Raw genomic sequence first — 20,296 nt, forward strand, 5'->3', positions numbered from 1 at the left:
TCATTCTCCGTCCCGGCGGAGTCCTGTGCATATAGTTGCTTATAGAAATTTTAAAAAACCCTTAGGATTCCTGCTGGGGTATCCTGAACCTGCCCTTCATGATCGTTGATTTTAAGAATTCGGTTGGCGACCTCTCGTTGTTGGATTTGCTTGGCCAAGACTCTACCAGTATTTTCGCCCAACTCGTATGCCTCTGCCTTCTGTTGAGTGTATCTAGCTGCAATCTCCATGCTGATATGCCCATGAATTTTGTTCTTTAATATAGCAATCTGTTGCTGGCAATCTTCTATACTTGCGCCCTGCAGGATTTTACTTATTAATTCACATTCTTCTTTCCTTAGTAGTTCCACCCAGTTTTGGATCTCCCCCTGTATTTTTTTTTGGCGTGCAATAGAGAAGCTCAAGGTTTCCCCTCGAACAGCCGCCTTGAATGCATCCCACACTACGCAGACTAATGCTGTGTTCCGATAGATAAAAACTCAACAATCCATTTGGCCATGTGAGAACAATATGTCTTATCCAGCAGGAGTTTTCTTTCAAACGTCCATGGCCGCCGTACCTTACCAACCCCCTGCATAGGGATCTCGATTATTAGTGGGTTGTGATCAGATATCACTCTGGGGAAGATCTCGATATTACTTGTACCTACTAATTGAGTTGAAAGAAAAAAATAATCTAACCTAACATGTTTGTTATGGGTGGCGGAATAAAAAGTAATTCCTGGGTCAGGTGATTTAAGTTTATGCCAGCTATCAGATAGTCCATGTTCAGTTACCAGCTCTTGAAGGGCTCTAAAAACTCTGACTTTCTTGCCTTGATATGTGGATATATCATATAAATCATATTGGCTATCTAAATGGATATTAAAATCCCCACAAAATATTAAGGGGCATGGCCATAGGGCAAGTTATACTTAAAAAATGTAACATCTCAGGATCATCTAGATTAGCCCCTTAGATGGAACACAAAGTCAGGGCTAAATTATTTACTATAATTTCCACAATCACCCAGCGACCCATATTGTTTGCCTTCTTCCATTTACATAGGCATACTCCATTCCTAGATAATATAGCCACCCCCCTAATATTTATGCTTTGCCGAGTACAAGTTAGGATCTCAAAGCCAAGGTCCCCCAGCCATCTACGATTATTCCACTGTATGTGTGTCTCCTGAAGGCATAACACATCTATATGCATAAACCGGAGTTGTTTTGCCATTATCCCCCGTTTTCTCCTATCATTGAGTCCACAAATGTTAACTGAACAGATTTGTAGCCTACCCGTCATCCTTATAATCAAAGGTATCTACAATCCATATCGCACAGAGAAAAAAAAGCTTTATCCATGTCAAAAAAATATATTTCAACTTCCCAAATCCGTATTCCAGTCCTAAAGAATATGTTGAAGAAACAAAAACAGAACCCCTCCCCCTCACCCCACTCCTCCACCCACCCATACCAGCACCCCCACCCCCCCAACCAGACCCTCCCTTTCCACCCACCTCATGAGGCATAAGGGCCATGGGCCCTCAGTGATGGAAAGCAAGCTTTCCCCCCTCCCACTCCCCCAAATAACCCCCCTCCCTTTGACCACAGAGAGAAGAGAGAAGCGAGAAAATGGCAGATAATAAACCATCCCTGCATCAGTGCAGTGCAGCTAACCATGGCTATTTTTTAACTTCCCTTCAATGTGAGCAGAAATTCTTTTGCCTGTACTTCGGATGTAAAGAATTTAGCGGCCCCATTAACGACGACCTTAAGCTTTGCTGGGTTTAACAAAAACACTTGAGCCCCTTTCTCTTGAAAGCATGGAATTAATTGGCAGAGCTGCCATCTCTTCTCTACTGTTCCTTGACAGTAATCAGGTCTTACAAAGAATTTGCACCCTTTTCCCTTCCGTTTCCTATCCGGCCTTGCAAGATCGTACAGGGCTTCTCGGGCCAAGAAATTATTGAGGCAAAACAAAATGGCTCGAGGTTTTTCTGCAGCTTGGCTGTTCTTCTTATGCTGATTGAAAGGGAAGTGGTGGGCTCTCTGGAGCTCGATTTTCCAATCCCATTGTTTCAAATCCGGGAATGCTTCATTGAACAATTCCACGACAAATTGATAATGATAAGTGTCTTAACCTTCCTTGCCTTCCGGAATACCCAGTATTCGTAAGTTATTTCTTCTTGCCCGGTTCTCCAAAACCATCAGTTTCCATGTTGTGTCTAACCTTTGTGCTTCCAGAGATTGAGTACGAGCCTTTTGTACTACTAGTTCATCCTCTACTGCAGAGATTCTCGTTTCTGCTTCTCCCATTCTTGTAGCAAAGTCTGAACATGTCTTGGCCACCCTTCGGATTGCGTTCTGCACTTTTCGATAGCCTCCCTGGATACGTGCACTCTCTGCCCGAGTGTCCTCCCTATGAGCTCAAATGCTTTGGTAAATAGTGGCAAGAGTTACTTCTTCAGACGTACTTTGAGTTTGGGTTTGGTTTTGATCTCCTGATACTGCCATTCTGCTTTCGCTCAGATTCGGAGTGAAGGAATAGTCCCAGACCATTGACCCACCTTGGTCAGAGATTTTATCCAGGGCATAAGAGTCAGGTTTTTTTCTTTCGAACTGTTCCCCCCATTTGGGAGGTGAGCTCCCCCTCTTCATAATCCGGGCTAGGACCACTAAGATCGCATTCATCTCCCCCCTCTCCCCCTAGGGCTCTCATCCCCTGAGGAAATAGATGGATCAGATATTGAAAAAAATGTTTCCCCAGAAACTCCATCTATTCTGGCACAAAAAGCACCCAGCTCTAAATCTTGTGAGTCAGTAGTAGGCTGGATATGATGCTGTATAGCCTTTGCGATTGAATTTAATTTTAATGTGCCGGGCAAGTCATTCTGTGCGGCATTAACACAAACTACATTACCCATAGGGCATTGTTCCTGAAGCCCCATGGCTTCACTGACTTCACCGGACTCACCCTCGACAAAAGTCACAGAAGCATCGTAAGTAACATCAGAGCAAACCGGCACTATACCATCAACCGGTGAATATTGTATTAAACAATTGCTATCCTTACTGAGATCTACCGCTGCAGATACGGTACCTTGTATTTCCATCTCCGGAGCTTTATGACTCTCGGTCATTATAAGCAATGTTGTGGGCACCGTAGTTTTTTCCAGGGAATTGGCCATCAGTTTATCATCTTTACCTTCTTGGTTGTTCTTAGAGTTCTGGCGCTGAGTTTTAAACATGAAAGAGACTGTTTGCCTGGTGCGAGCAGGTATTTTACCTCTGCTCGCTCTATCTACAGCTCCGCCATTTCCCAGCCGGGTATCGGCTTTACCAGATGCTACTCGAGATTTTTCCAGGCCCCCTGTTAATTTCGTAGGGCTGCCTGTGGCGGTCATCGGCCCACGAGTTTTGGCTCCCTTCTCCCTTGCTTTCGGAGCCATCGGAGTAACCTGACGAAGCCAGGAGACCTGCACAACTGCCTGAAACACAGGATTCAGCAGAACCAGGCGCGAGGGTGCAGGTAGCTCTAAATGCCACAACAGCGAGCGCCAAATCATGCCAACAAAAGTCCGTAGGATGCCAGGTATTTACTTCTCTCACCACCTCATACCGCAACAGAACGTAGAAAGGGGAGGGAGTGTTACTCGGGGAAAGTGCTGGAGCATGCTCAACCAGCCGACCTGTCGACCGCCATCTTGCCCTTGACAAATTGATCTGAAGATATGTATGTTTGTAAAATGTTTTTTATTCATAAACTGGGGAAAATGCTTAATATGTTAAGGTGGGGGGACTCTCATATCCGTTGCAGGTGTATGGATTGCTCTTCTGTTGTTTATCATTCTTTTTTTGTCGAAGAACAATAAACAAAAAAAAAATGTTTAAAAGGAAGAATGTTCATGTCATGATAATGGTTACATTGGTATATATGATTTTACTTAAGGTACCAAACATTCTTAGAAATGTATGTATGTATGTATTGCTGACAATATGAATCACAGAATATTAATGTCTAATATTACATTTTCAGGTTCACAAGAGTCAAGTAGAAACTAAGCCTCTCTTCATCTGAGAGAGCATAGTTTCAAAGCTTAAGATACTTATCTTCACAATAGCGAAGTGTTTATAAACACATATATAAAGGCACTCCTCTATTGTTATGCTTCAGTTTCAGGAATAACAGCATCATGCTAGCATATAGAGAGTTAGTTGCATAGAGATACAGTTAACGTATAGCCTGCCCTCTCTTATGGACATATGAAGAACCTGCTTAGCAGATTACTAAAATATGTTCTATTGCTTTTAGATACTCACTTCATTCAACTAGCACACATCATTCTACTCTTGACCCCTCATAATCTTGTTGTATGTAGTCATTGGTGGAGGCGAAAGTGTGCATTGCTTGTGCTGGATCAGAGTACAAAGCTAGTGCTTTCGGACAGATTGCCTAGCCTAAAATATAATCCAACCAGAGCAATGGCTTCTGGCACTACCCTGTCTCAAATTCTATATATCTAATCAAATTGCAGGTGAAGATAAGTTCAGTAATGTCTGAGAATAAGAATCTGGGAAGTTAAGACGAGATAGAGTTATCAAAGAACAGAGAGGAAAGCTGCCAGGCATGTACCATTACCTCCAGAACCTAAAAACAACCCCTCTAGGAATTTTGCCACCTCTATTATAATATGTTACGTCTACTGCCCTGTTTGTCCTTATGTGATCAAATTCAAAAACGGTTTGATACAATGTCACACGCTTTTTCTTTCTGTGGATAATGAGTTGACATTTTTAAAGCTGGGCCTTCAATACTTGTTAAGCTGTATTACTACATTTAATAGTTTGGTGGTAGGTACTTTTTGGATAGGATGAAAAGGAGCATCATCATTTTAATAATTGAGTTAAAACGCATTTTGGAAAGCGTATAGATTTAGTGGTGCAATTAGGTCATTGCCTATCTGAACGTCTTTCAGATAAAACAATGTTGTTAATAGTCAGGTAAATGCCATAGGAGAATAGAGTTACAGACGTTCCATAACCTATGCAGCTAGGCAGAGTGAAAGGCCCTCTATCAAAAGAAAAAAACAGAAGACTTACTCAGAATCTAAGGTTTTGTTGTAAAAGGTCAGGTCATTCTTTCAAAGACTATTGAGTAAACCTATATCATATAAGAATCAAGCATGAGAAACATTACCTAATGGGAGACAACAGCCGGCAGAAAACGAAAGTCCCTGACAATAAAGGGAGCTGCTTTTCTGAGTTAAGAAATTAGTTCTAAAAAGGGAAGGAGACTTTGTCATATGGGCAGAAGAATGTTTCAGGACTGGTTGCTTATGGAGCTTCATGAAATTTCATGGACATTGAGCACATGTAGTTATAAATTTACCTCATTCTGCTAGTAGAGTGCAAGGCAATGTTCATATTGTTCTTGAGGAATGGCCGAATTGATGGAGGGGGATTTGTGGGTTTCAACTTGGCATGCAGATGAAGATTCGATCTTTAAATTACAGGATTTTCTGTTTAATGCATCAGCGATCCATCCAAATTACAAAGGCAGTGGTTGGTGTATCCAATTGTTAGACAATTAAATATTCTAGATGCATAAGGCTGGTTGATTTTAATAGGATACTGTTGTTTGGCCTCAATTTAAAATTAATTAGAGTGAGCCATTTGCCAGAGCCTATATTGTCTGGCTAACTTGCAAAACATCGTCTTAATAAATAGTCTTTGTTTTAGTTGTAGGGCAAACATTTATTTTTTCCTAGTGTCATCAGCAACCTCTGTAGAAAAGGTTCATGAATGTATTGTTTTTCCTAAAAACATTGTTGTTCTTTCCCTAGCTATCCATTGTAATAACCTCGATCAAGCTGTCTGCACAGAAGGTATTGACCTAAGTCAGGAAGGTAATCATTTCAAGTTTCCATTAACTCAGGATGACAACAATCATAAGGTGTCCGAGCCAAAAGGTACGCCCAGGAGAGAGAGGTCCGACCCAGAACCATCAAAGGTAGGCCCAATTCGGTTTTAAACTACACCTATGTATTCGCAGATAGGTATTTTCTGCAAACAGAGAATGCTTTGAGTACAGTAAATTGATCTAAGGCAAAATGACTAGATGTACCAAGGCATGAATTTTGACTTTAATTTTGATACATTGTAATTAGAATGCCTCCCTTTATTCTGTATTCTTACCAGTGCCCTCTTCTAATTTAACATGAAGTGTGTGTGACATTTTCTTCAACAATGGGACAGGGAGGAAATGATGGTATTAAAGATTCCCAATGAAGTAATTTATTAACAGTTTTAAATAGAAAGATACTATTGTACACTGATGTATTTTACCAATTGCTAGCAAATTATATTGACTCGTATTTGTATATTGCCCTATCAAGCACTGACTAAATGTGTGAATCAATGTTTGTATCAGTAGCAAAAGGAGGAAAGGGCAGCTCTTGTTTCTTTTCTCGAAATATGGCAGTGCAGTAAACTTGGAAAATCTAAACTTTAAAAGACTGACTTAAAGGCAATAATGACTGTGGAAGAGACATTGGTATGTCAGGTCAAGCCATATATATGATGGATTATGCCTAGCATTACCTGATGTTCAGAGGCATCTTTCTGTTGTGTAATCACTGGATGGCATTTGGGTTCTATTCACAAAATATATTGAAGAAAAAGACAGAAGTATAGAAAGGAGGGAACTGTAGGATTTAGCTCAAACTCGGCTCAATTGTAGTACCCTTTTAGAACTGCCTGTACGAGAATTCACTAACATGTCACACATAATTGTGCTTGTAACATTTATTTATACTTTTTTTTAATGCTCTTGGAAGTACACCCGCTCAAACCACACATCTCTCACACTTCTAGGGATGTTCAGCCTCACTTGCTTCATTCCCTCTGTGATGAAGAGATGTGGTTTAAAGTGGGGTTTGGGGTGTGGGATATTTAAATTGTTTGGCCACTCCTTGCTAATAACTAGTCAAAACCAGTGGAAAGGAAAGGCACAAATAATGACTCTACTAGGTAGTTTTATGTGAATGTAAGGGGAAAACGGGAAAGATATACCCAGAGTTCCTAATTCTGAAAGGCATCTACTGATTTTTATTTTGCAAAGATGGACAAAGATGGAGATTGAGGATGGTGTGGGAGTTTTGAGAATATGTGAATGATTGGGGAGCAAGAGATACTATGGATAACACCAAGAAAGTGTGTGGTTTTGGTTAGAGAGGGGTTGGCCATGAGAATTAATCAGATTGGAGTGAGAAAAGGTACAAGGAGGAGCGAAGTGTGAGGGAGTCTTGTAACTTTTAATAAATCACAAAGGGCAACCTTACTTTTTTATGTCGAATAAGCTTTATCAATGAAACAGAGCACTGCAACAAAGGGACATTTTAACTTTATATTATAAAAGAACATAAAGAGAAAAGATAAGTGGTAGGAAAATTATAGTGCAAATAAAAAAAACTAATATTACATATGAAAGTAAATCAAATATTAACCATCAAATTTGTATTTTGTTAGAACTCATTTCATTCATAGGGAGTACCGGTGACACATATGAAAATAAAGCCATTTGCCCTGCCGTACTCCGTGCCGAAGCTGTCCACTCTCATTCATAAGAAACAGCTTGTGTGTGCGTATGTATGTGTATGTTTATGTATGTGTGTGCGTATATAAAGGACACTGGAGTCTTTATGAGAAAGATATACAATGTGTCCTGGGAAGAGCAGTTTCTCCTTATGACTTTAGAAGTCTCTGCTCTCTACACAACTATCAGGCACGTGGATGGGATGAGAGCACTCAAACATTTTCTGGGCAAGAGACCCATAGATCTACATTAACATACACTTATGCTTCTGAATATGGCAGAATGTTGCCTAGATCATCTCTTTATGCATGACCACACACCTACAAACCAACAAACCAACAAAAGGAACAGCCATGGGTACCTGCTTCGCCCCCAGCTATGCAAACCTTCATATGGGCTGGTGGGAGGAGCAGATACTCAAGGTCAAACATGCCAGAGAATGGTCTGAAAATGTGGTACAACTAGCCAGAAAGATTGATGATTTATTTATCTTATGGAAAGGCTCACCTGAGTCAGCGCAAACATTCTCACAAGAAATTAATGATAAAGATCTAAACCTCACTTTCACGAGTGACATCGGCAAAAAAGAAGTATATTTTCTTGATCTGGTTGTGTATGTAGATGATGGTAAACTACAGACCAGAACATAAAGAAAGCCGACGTCAGGCAATTCAATCCTCCACGCCAGCAGCTTCCATCCCTCTAGACTCAAAAATAGCATTCTATATGCAGAATGTTTACGCATGAAGCGCAATTGCAGTAATGAGGTAGTCCTGAGCGAGGTACAGACTGCTCTATTCCTCAGAATGAGAGCTAGGGGCTTTAGTGAGGAAGTGTTGCAGTCAGCTGAGGAGAAAGCGAGATCCAAGACTTGTAAGGAGATATTATTTGGGGAGACTTATTACAGGATACTCTGCTTATCATGCGAGAGTACGTAATATCCTTTACAAAAATTGGAAGATTGTGAAAAGTGACCCTGTAATAGGATCAGATATACCACGTGCCCCAATAACATCTTTCAGGAGGGCCAAATCAATGAGGAGAGAATTGGTACAAACTATGCCACACACCAGAGGTGGGTCAGATTGGCTCAAATCCAAGAAGGGCTTTTTCAAATGCACCAAGTGCAAAGCATTTAGGTATGGTCGTAACACCACTACCATCCTGTCACCCCTTAGATCTAACCCTACCGAGATCAGGGGCACATATAAATGTAAAACTGATTTTGCAGTATATTTGCTACAGTGCACCTGCCAAAAGATATATGTGGGTAGCACAATCCTGAATGGATCCTACAGCATCTCAGGGCTGTCGTAACTGTTGATCAAAGTTATCCAGTGGGGAGACACATCAACCAGTGCCACCAGGGGAATGCTGAAGATCTGGTCTATTACTTCATTGACTCTGTCCCCAAAAGTCCCAGAGGAGGTAACAGACAACTCCAACTATGGAGATTAGAGTCAAGATACATACTTAAGCTATACAACAAAATACCTACGGGAGTGAACTCTGATGAGGAGTTAATAGTATACCTTTAGCTGCTAGGTCACTCTCCTGTAGACGGGGTGCTAGGTACAGAGATGCTTAATATTTGTATATACATTCTTTCTTTTCTACATTATTTCGTTTGGTATATATCTTCATTTCACAGTACACAGTTTTAAGCATGTACATTTGTGTATGGTGTTTAGTACTTTGGCAGGGAGGTATCAGAAGCTTATGCCACACAAATGGCTTACTAATAATCTAATTTTGCTAAAAGGTGATCAATGATGCTAAATTCTCATGTTACAGAATGGTTGGCCCACTGGGGCGCAATCCTCACTTAGTACTGTCATAGTTGGGACACAGACAATTGTTGTTTGATAACTCACTTGAGAGTTAATGTTTATTCACTTATTTATCGGTTTACATGTGTTTATATCAATATTCACTTATATTGTTTGTCCCGGGTACAGAGTACGTCTTAATATAGAGTCATCAATACTTCTATACCCTGTTGCTTTTGCTAGTGACACATGTCATTAACTTGGTTGGCAGACACCTCCGTCGCCTCAATTGAATGCCATAAAATTGCAAAGGAAGTGAACTCTTAAATGTCCATGCGGCTACTGTGTTGCCATGACGATCTGTCTGTGTGGGAAAGCATATGTAAGCCTGAAACTTTTGCGCCCATAATGTGAGCAAGGCGGCTTGACCGTTGAAATGCATCAGGGTCTCTTTGGAAAATAAATGTGGTGTTGAAATTCTACAGTGTCAGTGCCTGTTTGTATTGTAGTAAACAGGACTGGAAGAGAATATATGTATATGTATAAATATATATAAATATATATATATATATATATATATATATATATATATATATATATATATATATATATATATATATAATTCTCTGTGCTTCCTGGGCTGTTACAGGCTTAATGAAATAAAGAAGATTTAAGTCCATCAGCTTCGTGTGTGTGCTCTCTAGCCGGATGGTGTGGGAGTTGTGTGTGATATATATATCTCTTGAGAAACTGTTTTGCCCAACCGCCACCTGTCCCAAGCAACACCGCATATGTGTAGAGGCATGGCTGCCCATAATACCCATAATAAATTGTCTTCTCAGCCGCTCCTCCATAGGAGACACAGGCAAACCAGAGGCTTTGTGCAATTTAAATTTATTTTGATGCTGGTAAAGTGGACATAACATGTTTTGATTGCTGTGACTAGGCTTGTTTGCGAATTATCCAAATAAATATCCAAGAGGCTCCACTTTTTATTATCAGTGATACACATTACCTTGTGATGGGAATAGAGAATTTATAAAACTATTAACAACTTTAAGGGGCTTTAAATCTCTATTCATCTATAACAGGAGTAAATAATGATTGGGTTGAGATGAATATTCAGTAAATGGAGCCTTAATCAAAATTATTTTACTATGCAATTATGGATTGATGAAATTATTACTAGCTATTTTATGACTGTAACAAATATCATTCCATCATGCTTTGAATTATATATTTGTAGAATATTTTCAGTTTAAAGTGTTCTGTTGAATTTGTATAGCCAAGAGCATGTCAACTAGTGTATCCTTCTTTTGGAATGGAAACAATTCTGGAACTAGTCTAATCCAAAAATAAGTGTTGAAATGAAATAGGCACATTTGTACTCATAATATTGTTTGTAAATTTCCACTCTTGGATTCAAAACTGTACAACCTGATGATGTTCATAAAAATTATGCACTAGATGAGTGCTATGCGTTGCACACAATCAAAAGTTATTTTCAATAAAATGATTTGTTTTAGGTTTCATGCATCTTATTCCTGCAATTAACAATTGTTGAGTATTCATTTTTCCTGAGATTTGGCCATATGTTCATATATTAGCTTAAGCTAGGACTTGGTAAATAATAAACTTTTTTCAAGTGAGAAAAAGCTATACAGGAGCCAGCATCAATCATTTAATTAGTACAGTTAATACAATGTGTCATTCGTAAAACATTTGTTGTACTTTAATGGTAGATTTTAAATCGATCTGTTACATAAAGGTGGGAATTTAACAGTAGTACCAAATTCCAACAAGTATTTTTGATAGCAGACGTATGAGGCATATGAAGTACCCCTTGAAATGAGATGGGTTGAATAAGGGATTTTTCTAAATAAATCTATATTGCTACTCTTCAATCAATAAAATATGTAAATGACGAAGAGAAAAAGGTGCCTGATATGCATACAATTCAGGAATCTTTACTCATTATTGTGGTGCAAGAAACTTCATAAGAGTTTAGACAGAGATTATTCAGTTGTTCTAAAAATTATTTTGGTAAATACATTGGAACCATGGAGGTACTATAATAGAAGAAAACCATCATGTTAATTGTATCCAATCTCCTCTATCAAGAAAGGTAGGAAAGATAAATGTTGCCATTAAGGTGTCTATTTCAGTTTTCACATACTGCAATTTGTTTTAGAATCCTAAAAAACAGATACTTACGTATTTATTTTTAATAGTGCTCCCTATTAGCCAATAGTGTTCAAGAATATCTTCAAAGCAACTGTATTTAATGGCTAAACATCTGAATTATCAATCTTTAACTCATGTCCCAAAGCATTAGAATAGTGAGCAACTTCATCAAAAAAGCAGACCTGGAATAAATAAGATCAGAGATGCATAAAAGAACATGATCTACATATGCGGACATTTTCTCAGAATTGTCCTGAATAGAAAAGCGTTTAATCTCTTTATTTTGTTTAATGTGTAATATGATGGGTCTTAAAGTCAAAATAAACATAATTGGAGGTCATTGGCATCCTTATTGTGCTCCCCTGGGTACTGCTAAATAAGATGGGACACATATGTTCTTAAATTCTTTGACAAATTACATGAGCCCCCGACTAGGTGATGACCAGGTTAGTTGCCCCCAGGAGCTTTGGACACCATGGATCTCCTCTAGCATGCGAGTGAGATGGCACCATGCCCGGGTGGACCCCCACTGGAGAGGCCCCTGCAGAGAAGTGCTTTTCGCCCTCCTCTCTCCCTCCCAACCCCCCCCCCTCCCAACCCCCTGCCCCCTCCCCGTTCACCCTCAGGCAGCCATATGTTGACACATAGTATTGGCAAAAAATCAAAGGAGAAAAAAATATTTGTGTTCAGTTACTGGAGGTCGAGCTGACAGTGACAGGTCAACAGCAGAGTTTGACAGGTGCCCCCACATTGGACAAATCTATTGACTTGCATTCTCTTTCTATGAACTTGTCATTTCTTCCTGTTTTCCAGCCATCAGACTAGCACATGGAGCGCTAATTGCAGCTGAGGTACCCGGGATGCAAGTATTCCTTTAGCAGTCAATGCACAATTCCTCTCTCCTACTGGTTATAGGTTAGTTACTATAGGGGCCCTCACGGAAGGCACAGTGGCTCTGTAATACTGCTCTTTCATCATAACAACGTTCACTTTGGGTGGCCGAGCGTAGGTATTGTAACTACCGAGGAGTAAAGTTTCAAATATCGAACCCCTCTGCAAATGCACCCAACTCAACGGGAGATAAATGCTCCAAGGGATTTGTTTCAGCATTTAATTTGAAATTGTGATTTTCTTTGTGGGGTCTGGAAAGTGAAATATAGTGCCAAGCATGTCTGTCCACCTGTCGGCCTATCTGTTCGCTTTGCTTGAACGGAAACAGTTCCCACTTTTTGGCCTCAAGTGTCCCATCTGAGGGGTGGAGCGAATTGTGCTAGACCGGCCATTCTCAGAGTGCTCCTCTCACACTAAAAAGAGGCTGAGGGGGAAACTGTTTGAAGGGATTTATTTTTTTAATGCACCTGAAAAATCTGCTTTTCTATGTAGGGCTTGAAATACATGCCAACAATTTATACTGTAAATACCAGTTCAAGCAGCATAGTATGGGGCTCGCACTGTGCAAAGTTTGGTGAAAATTTAAGTACAAACTGAACTAAAGCGGATGGACCTTTGTCTTAAGGCTTAACACAAACAGAGCAGCAATGCATTAACAGCAGTGAAGCTCATTTGGCCCCACAAGGATGACAGAGAGTAGTAGAATTGCAAACAGTGAAGGTTTACTCACAGATTAGCAAAGTCCCTAACTCATTCAGATTAGTGATGAACCAATAATCCCCTTATAACAGCGTTGTTCGACCTAATCCAAAGCAAGTCAGGAGCATCTGCAACTAACTAGCTCCCCAAAGGACAATTAAAGTTCGGATTTCTAAAGTGAAGTAAAACTACCTATGGTTCTCAAGAAGTGGGGACCTATCAAAATCCAGCATTTTCTGATAGGGTAACTTTGCTCTCCTTCCCAGGCACTGCACAAAAGAAGAACACATCTGCACAGCCTTCAGGAGATATCTTGTGCAGAATGGCCAGGCTGTCCTAGGCACGGGTGCGAGGAATTAATGATCCAACTTCGGTGAAACTAACAATTATTACAGTTTTATGGACATTAAAACAAGTGAAACAATTCATTATTGGAACTATGGCAGTTTAGAACTTCGCTCCTGGAACAAGAGAAAGAGTAAGATAACACATGGCAGCTGAAATGCATTTATAAACATTACATCCCTCACCAACTATGGCTAACTTAATGTGAGCTGAACATCCCACCTCCTGTATGAAGCTTTTAAAATGCATTAGTGCATATTAAGCACACACAATATAGTGACAGACCTCTCCACAGTCCTGTACTTTAATGCAGTGCATGGACACTAAGAGCGTGTCCGAAATGACATTACTGGGCCCTAAGGGAAACAAGCTGGTAAATAAGTTATGCCGCACTAGAAGGGCAAATACTGTTGCCTGGGTAAGGCCTGGTGCAGTGATGGGTGCAAACAGCGCCGGTGCATGAAGACTGAAAGGGAACAACTGGCTCAGATGTGTCTCCGCTGCTGCTCACTGGAGCTGGAAATTAAGTGTCTTTTTCAGAATGTGTAAGGATCTGTTGTAGGATTGATGTCACAGTGACACTGGAATAAAGATCAAAAACCGAAGAGCAAATCAAAACTAAGTGGTAGCAGACAAGATTAATTTCTGGTGAGTAGAAATTCAGGGTGCAGACTCACCAGAAAGCAGGTCACAAGGTTTTAAACAGGAGACGGCCTTTTGAATCACGTGGATAAACAGCGATTGAATCATTTTCCACAGCACAGAATTGGCTTTTTGGAGCTATAAACCTTTTCTTGGACCGTCTGAGTGGTGGGCCACCCTGTCTATCAAGGAGTGAGTGCAGGGGGCTTCATGCCAGACTGCTTGTGCAGCTTCTTATTCCAGGGAGTTGGTACTTGCCCTCAGAACTACATGGGAGAGGGCAGCCCGCCTCCTTTCACCCAACATCGAAAGAGAGGGAAAGCTGATGCAGACTTTCAAACCTAAGGCCACTCAGCAGCTTTATGAAGGAATACATGCCAACATTTTAGTTCAGGAAAGTGGGAGATTTTGAAAAGAAAATCCAGGGAATGTATTTTTCCCTTTGACTTCTATTGAAGCAGAGGCAATTTCAGGTGGAAAACGGATAAAATGAAGCCATCTTAGGCTTCAAAAATCAGGAGTCAACCGCATCAGTCGGGTCTTCTGGCATGTATGATGAAGGGGTATTTACTGCACCCGATAGGCAGCAGCATTTTGTTCAAGACATTCCTCAGATAAGTTGAGAGACTCGATCCCAGATGCTAGTGGGGACAAGTACAGGAAATATAATGAGGCGTGGACTCTTACCTTTAGGTTGTTAGAAGTTTCAGAAAATAGCTGTGTTTCAACTCCATAATGTTTGTTGATTGGTGATAAAACATCTACTGAGGTGATATAGTTTACTTATTTGTGTGGCCGTTTTTCTATTAGTGATAGTTACTGCTCAGTATCTCTGGTGGGTTTGTTGTCTACCACTGGTATCCCAGGGGTTATGGTAGAAGTGCTCTTCAGCTGGATGGCCAAGACCCCCTTTGTATACTTCACTTCACAGAGTTTCTCAGTGCAGTAGCTGAAGCTTAATGTAGGAGGTGGTAATAAGTTAGGAACTCAGATACAGTAGGATTTAGGAAAACGTCCACAGCAAGTCAAATGTTAGCCAGGACTATATTTTATGAAATCAACAAGTGCTGCTGTAACAATATGAAGTGTCAATCTGCAACTGCACCGGTCACACAGCCCTAAAGTTGGTCCTGCCTGCTGCCTTCCTCTTTCTGCCGCACACTGCCAGGGACACAAGGACCCTGCAACATGCACCTGTTCTCCAGAACCAGTCTGCATACAAGTGCTGTGATCTGGAGACCCCAGAAGCAGGCCTGCACCTACACCTGGTGTTCTGCTGCTCATACTACACTTGGTCTAACTGTCAGGCCCATGGTGTCCCAGTTTTGTGTGTGAGGTAGGCACACACTACTACTGCCTCTGCTCATCCTTTTTTAATTTTGGGGGAGAGCTTGTACTGTTCCTGCTCTTCATGTGCCTGTGCAGCATGTGTGAGGGTAGCTTGCTCTATTGCTGATGGCTGTGCTGTATATACTGTTGGGCAAACACTACATTTACTGTTTGGAGGGTGGGGTGGAGGACGTGTACCACTCAGTCCCAATGTAGGACAAACAAACACCACTCAAGACTCAAGATGTACCACAATCTGGTATTTCATGTTCTGTGTTTAACAATTTATCAGGTAATGCCATTTGGGGGTTGCGAGGAGTTTAGCCTGGTCAGCGTATACGCTGCTATGCGAGGCATGCTGTATTGAGGTAAGGACTTGAAGCTCCGCCCACTCTCCACCCACATTTCTCATTAGCTTGTCATTGTCCACTGTAAACTGTGGCTGTTCATTGATCAAAAGACTTAGTAGTCCCTCCTTAGTACTGCTTTGTATCATTTTGTAACATTCCATGGCGATTTGTGTTGTTCCTCGGTGGGATTCAAATACAGCCTCCTAGCACTATTTTCTCAAATAACGTTGTCCTGCCCGCTGTTGCAGGCAGGACACGCTCTCTCCTAACGCTTTTTAAAAAAAATTATAGCACCCATTTGCAATGCAAAAAGTCTCATATTTGCGAGAGTTTAATCCATTGGCATTGTAAAGAACCATGTATTTTATTTATCTGTTTTAAAAACAACACATAAATAAAAGGCAGTGTCATTTACAATGCCAATAGCTCAAACTCTCATAAGTGCGAGACCTATTGCATAGCAAATGCTTGTTCTTATTAGTGCTCGCCAAAAACACTTTTCAAGGCCACTGGTGTAAAGGGTCCTAATTGTGTTGTGAATCAGCTATTGTGTAAGAACTTTTTAACTTCAATTCAGTACAGAATGAAAACAATCACTTAGCTACTTGGCATTTTCAGTGTGGTTTTTATTTTTCTGTAAGCATAGATAGGCACTATCTGAAATCATCATAATACTGTCAGTATGTATATTGTGTACAAATATTTGATCATATATTGCTGGGGAAAAAGGCAACTGACTGGGAGACATAAATCTGAATTCTTTCAGGAACAATATATTATAACAAACATTTAAGAATTTTACGATTTTTCATGTAGTTAAAATCACTAGGTATACGGACAGGTATTACTTCATAACAATAATATGCTTCCCTGACAAATATGGGTTTACAATGCAGTCATCATTTATTAACCATATTGCTGTCAATTAAAGCACCAATTAAAGAGAAAGGGAGAGAACAACTGTGATTATGTAGCAGTGTGGGCTCGGGTCTTTTCTATACATTTGAACTAGTTTCAGAAAAGGTCATTTTGAACAAGATCACTGAAGGGTTCCTGACCAATTAATATGAAATATTTGGAACCTGAATGGATATAATCAATGATTTTAAATAGTTGGCAATAGATGCAGCGGTGTTCATTAACTGTGTTAGATACTGTTATAAAATAATTTGTAAGAGACTCACCTGGTCCGCTGAAAGGAATTAACTATTTCATAATACACAAAAGAGTCCACATCTGGTACCGTGTATACCTGAGAGAAGCAAACCTAATATATTCTTAAAGTGATCTTGTCTCAGTCTTTGGTGGTACGAGCCTGGATCAAGTCATACTCTTAGATTTTGAAAGTGTGAAGGAGAACCTGGGACAGAAGATAACAGAGTGAGAAAACAATATAGCAAAGGAATAAATAATGTGCGGTCTGCACCAAGATAATAAAAAGGAAAATTACATCCACTAACATCCACGCCATACACAAAGAAAATCAACAAAGGCAAAATTGAAAATAACATGTTTCCCATTCCAGTGCAAGTCAATCAGAGTGTTTTTAACATGGACAGCAACAAAAATATTGTAAGTCAATGGAACTGCGAAGAGAAAGAACTGCCGCCTTTACATTTAAACGTTTTTCTGTTAGTCCTTCTAGCACAAAATGAGGAGTCTCAACATAAATTCATTCTTGATGATAACTATTTGAAGGTAAAATGCAATGATAATCTATTTATGCAGCGCTCACCATTATCAGCCAACACGTTTCAACCAGTAAGTGCATACATCCTTTGGTCTTCTGAACGATATAGTAAAGTAGACGTTCATGTTAAGTTCATTTGTACTTTTCTAAGGAGCTAAAAGTTTAGAGCCCTTCTCCATTCAATGCATGCGGTGTCAAGGTTTTATTACAAACTCCCAGGATCTGTTTGATGCTCAAGTGGGTCCACCTCACAATCGCCCCACCCTCTGAAGCTATAATAGCACTGACGGTTGGAATGAGTAAGCGAGGGAAGGAAAGGATGGGGACTGCGGGGAGGGAGCCCTATAAAACAATAAACACAAAATAACCAACACTAGGATGATGATCTAAATACCCTTTGACTACTTTACTATTCCACAATATGTGTATAGGTCTATACATATCTGCAAAGGAAAATAAAGCTGAGCTGTATATCACTCCAATATGAGAATACCTTTCATCCTCTGAAGGCTCTCTAAGAATAAGAAACATCAGTCACTATATAGTTGGTGCAGGATTGAAACCTAACACGCACAAACAATTGTCTTTTACCCACCACAATTACCAAACGATCTTGCATCACGGGGGTGTTGAGTTAAGACACACGCCTCATTTCCCCTGCTAAGAAAAGAAAAACAAAGTTTTACGTTGTACAAATAATCATATTTCAATTCTGCCCTTCATGATAGGCATTAATGAATTCATGCCATTTGTAGTTTTATAAGGAACAGAAGGATCCTGCTGTTTGTGTCACAGCAAAGATACTCAGCAATTTAGCACTCCAGGACTTGTAAGATCAAAAGTCTCGAAGGTGAATTGAGCCTCAAGGTGAGCCATATAGGAATTGGTCATTTATATGCCACACACTGGTACATCCCTTCTTCGCATGTTGACCTTTTTCCTCAGTGAGCCCTTAAATGATACATTTCATACACACTGGATGTGTTCAATAAAGAGCAGCTGAGGATTCTTGGGCACCCCCCCTCTCATTAATTCAATCTACGCTTATCTGGCTTCCCGAACACCATTCCCACATATGCAAAACTATTCCAGTCTTTGGCGATATTAAGGATATCTGGCTTAGTTATCTAGATCAAAGAAAATGGTGACAGCGTCACCCTTACTGCCCTCACAGAAGAAAATGAAGTATGTCTCTCGTTCCTGACTCCGGAATGTTACTCTCTCGGCACAAATTACGCAGCAAGTGACGGACACCAAAGAAGTTCTTTTAAGCTTCTGGGTTATGGTGCCGTCACTTGCGTGCGCTGTGAGAATCCTGGGCTGCTGGGAGTTGTAGTTTATACGCAAGACTTAGGCGCTTTCCAAAGTGTCTCTGCTCACATCGGCAGCATACACCCTGACCTCTGAAAAAACTGTCTGTTAGGTGTAACATGCAGACTCCAGGTGTGGCTCGGAGTGCATCGTCTCCCGCGGAAAACGACCTTTACAACGCGGTCAAAACACCGCAATACATTTACTTCACTGTCATTACAACGCAAGTCGTTACAATGACTTGCGCTGGATGGCGCTCTAGACTAAGGAATAGTGTGATTTACTATTCCCAACACCTTCCCAACTGTTACGTAGGCTGGAGTTGGAATAGTAAATCATACTATTCCTAAGTCCAGTGGCCTCCAGCGCAAGTCGATGTAACTGCTTGCGTTGTAAAAAACGTGATGTAATGTACCACGATCTAAATGATCACGTTGTATCGTCATACATCCTCACCCGTGGCCCACCTTCATTGAGGTTGGCTTGTGAAAGCTTACCTCTACCCCTGTTTGCCAGACTATCATCCTTCACCCGGCAGGGAGAGGGCGGCACTCACGAATCATTTGAAGAACAGGCACACCTCACTAATTGGAGATTGTGAGGCCACTGATGAAGGGCCTATTCTGAAATGCATTGTGGCAACGAGTAAATGTTCAGAAGAAAAAAAAAAAGCATCATGAATTTGTATATTACAACGTACCAGTTAACCACAGGAATCTGTTATGAAAACAACTAGAACTAAATCCGTATTGAAGAAACATTTCTTGATACTGACATAAATGAGTTGAACTGAACAATTACGTGCGGTGTTCTTTTCCATTGCAGCTAAAGAGACTTATCACGCACGGATTTGTGCTATTCTAGGTCATTCAGTGCAATCCTTCGAGAGCGGTTTTCTTTCAAATAGCAGTAATCAATTGATTATACTACGGTTGTTATCTCCAATTTAATAAAAAGGAAAAAATGTTATAGTGGCAAGAAACGTCAGCTTTAGTTTTGAAGATGGAACCTTAAATCACTGCATATGAAAAGTGAGTTGTGCAAATCTGTGTTCCGTATTTCTTAAAATAACACCCACGTTTATTATTATTGTGTTTGCTTATTTAGTACTTTATGTTGTGGTGCTGCACCGTGGAGAGAATTAGTGCTTTGCATATAACTCATATTAAATAAAGACTGCATCAGTCCTCATATTCCATAAATGCTGCGTCAATCCTCATATTCCATAAATGCTGTGTCAACCCTCATAATCAATAAAGGCTGCATCAGTCCTCATATTCAATAAAGGCTCCGTCAATCCTCATATTCAATAAAGGCTCCGTCAATCCTCATATTCAATAAAGGCTCCGTCAATCCTCCTATTCAATGAAGGCTGCAGCAATCCTCATATTCAATAAGGGCAGTATCAAGACTCCTATTCAATAAAGGCTGTGTCAACCCTCATAATCAATAAAGGCTGCATCAGTCCTCATATTCAATAAAGGCTGAGTCTATCCTCATATTCAATAA

General features: G+C 40.3%; 1 protein-coding gene across 1 annotated transcript in view; it reads left to right on the plus strand.

The window, feature by feature from the left end:
- SAMD12 (sterile alpha motif domain containing 12) overlaps positions 1-20,296 on the plus strand; it is a 1,313,302-nt gene that overhangs the window by 157,975 nt on the left and 1,135,031 nt on the right. Inside the window, exon 2 of the mRNA XM_085605063.1 lies at positions 5,827-5,993. Within this exon, the coding sequence (XP_085461189.1) occupies positions 5,827-5,993 (167 nt within the window). The remainder of the gene's footprint in view (positions 1-5,826; positions 5,994-20,296) is intronic.

This window comes from Triturus cristatus, chromosome 5_1 (genome assembly GCF_964204655.1).
Source record: "Triturus cristatus chromosome 5_1, aTriCri1.1, whole genome shotgun sequence".
Taxonomy (NCBI): Eukaryota; Metazoa; Chordata; class Amphibia; order Caudata; family Salamandridae; genus Triturus; species Triturus cristatus.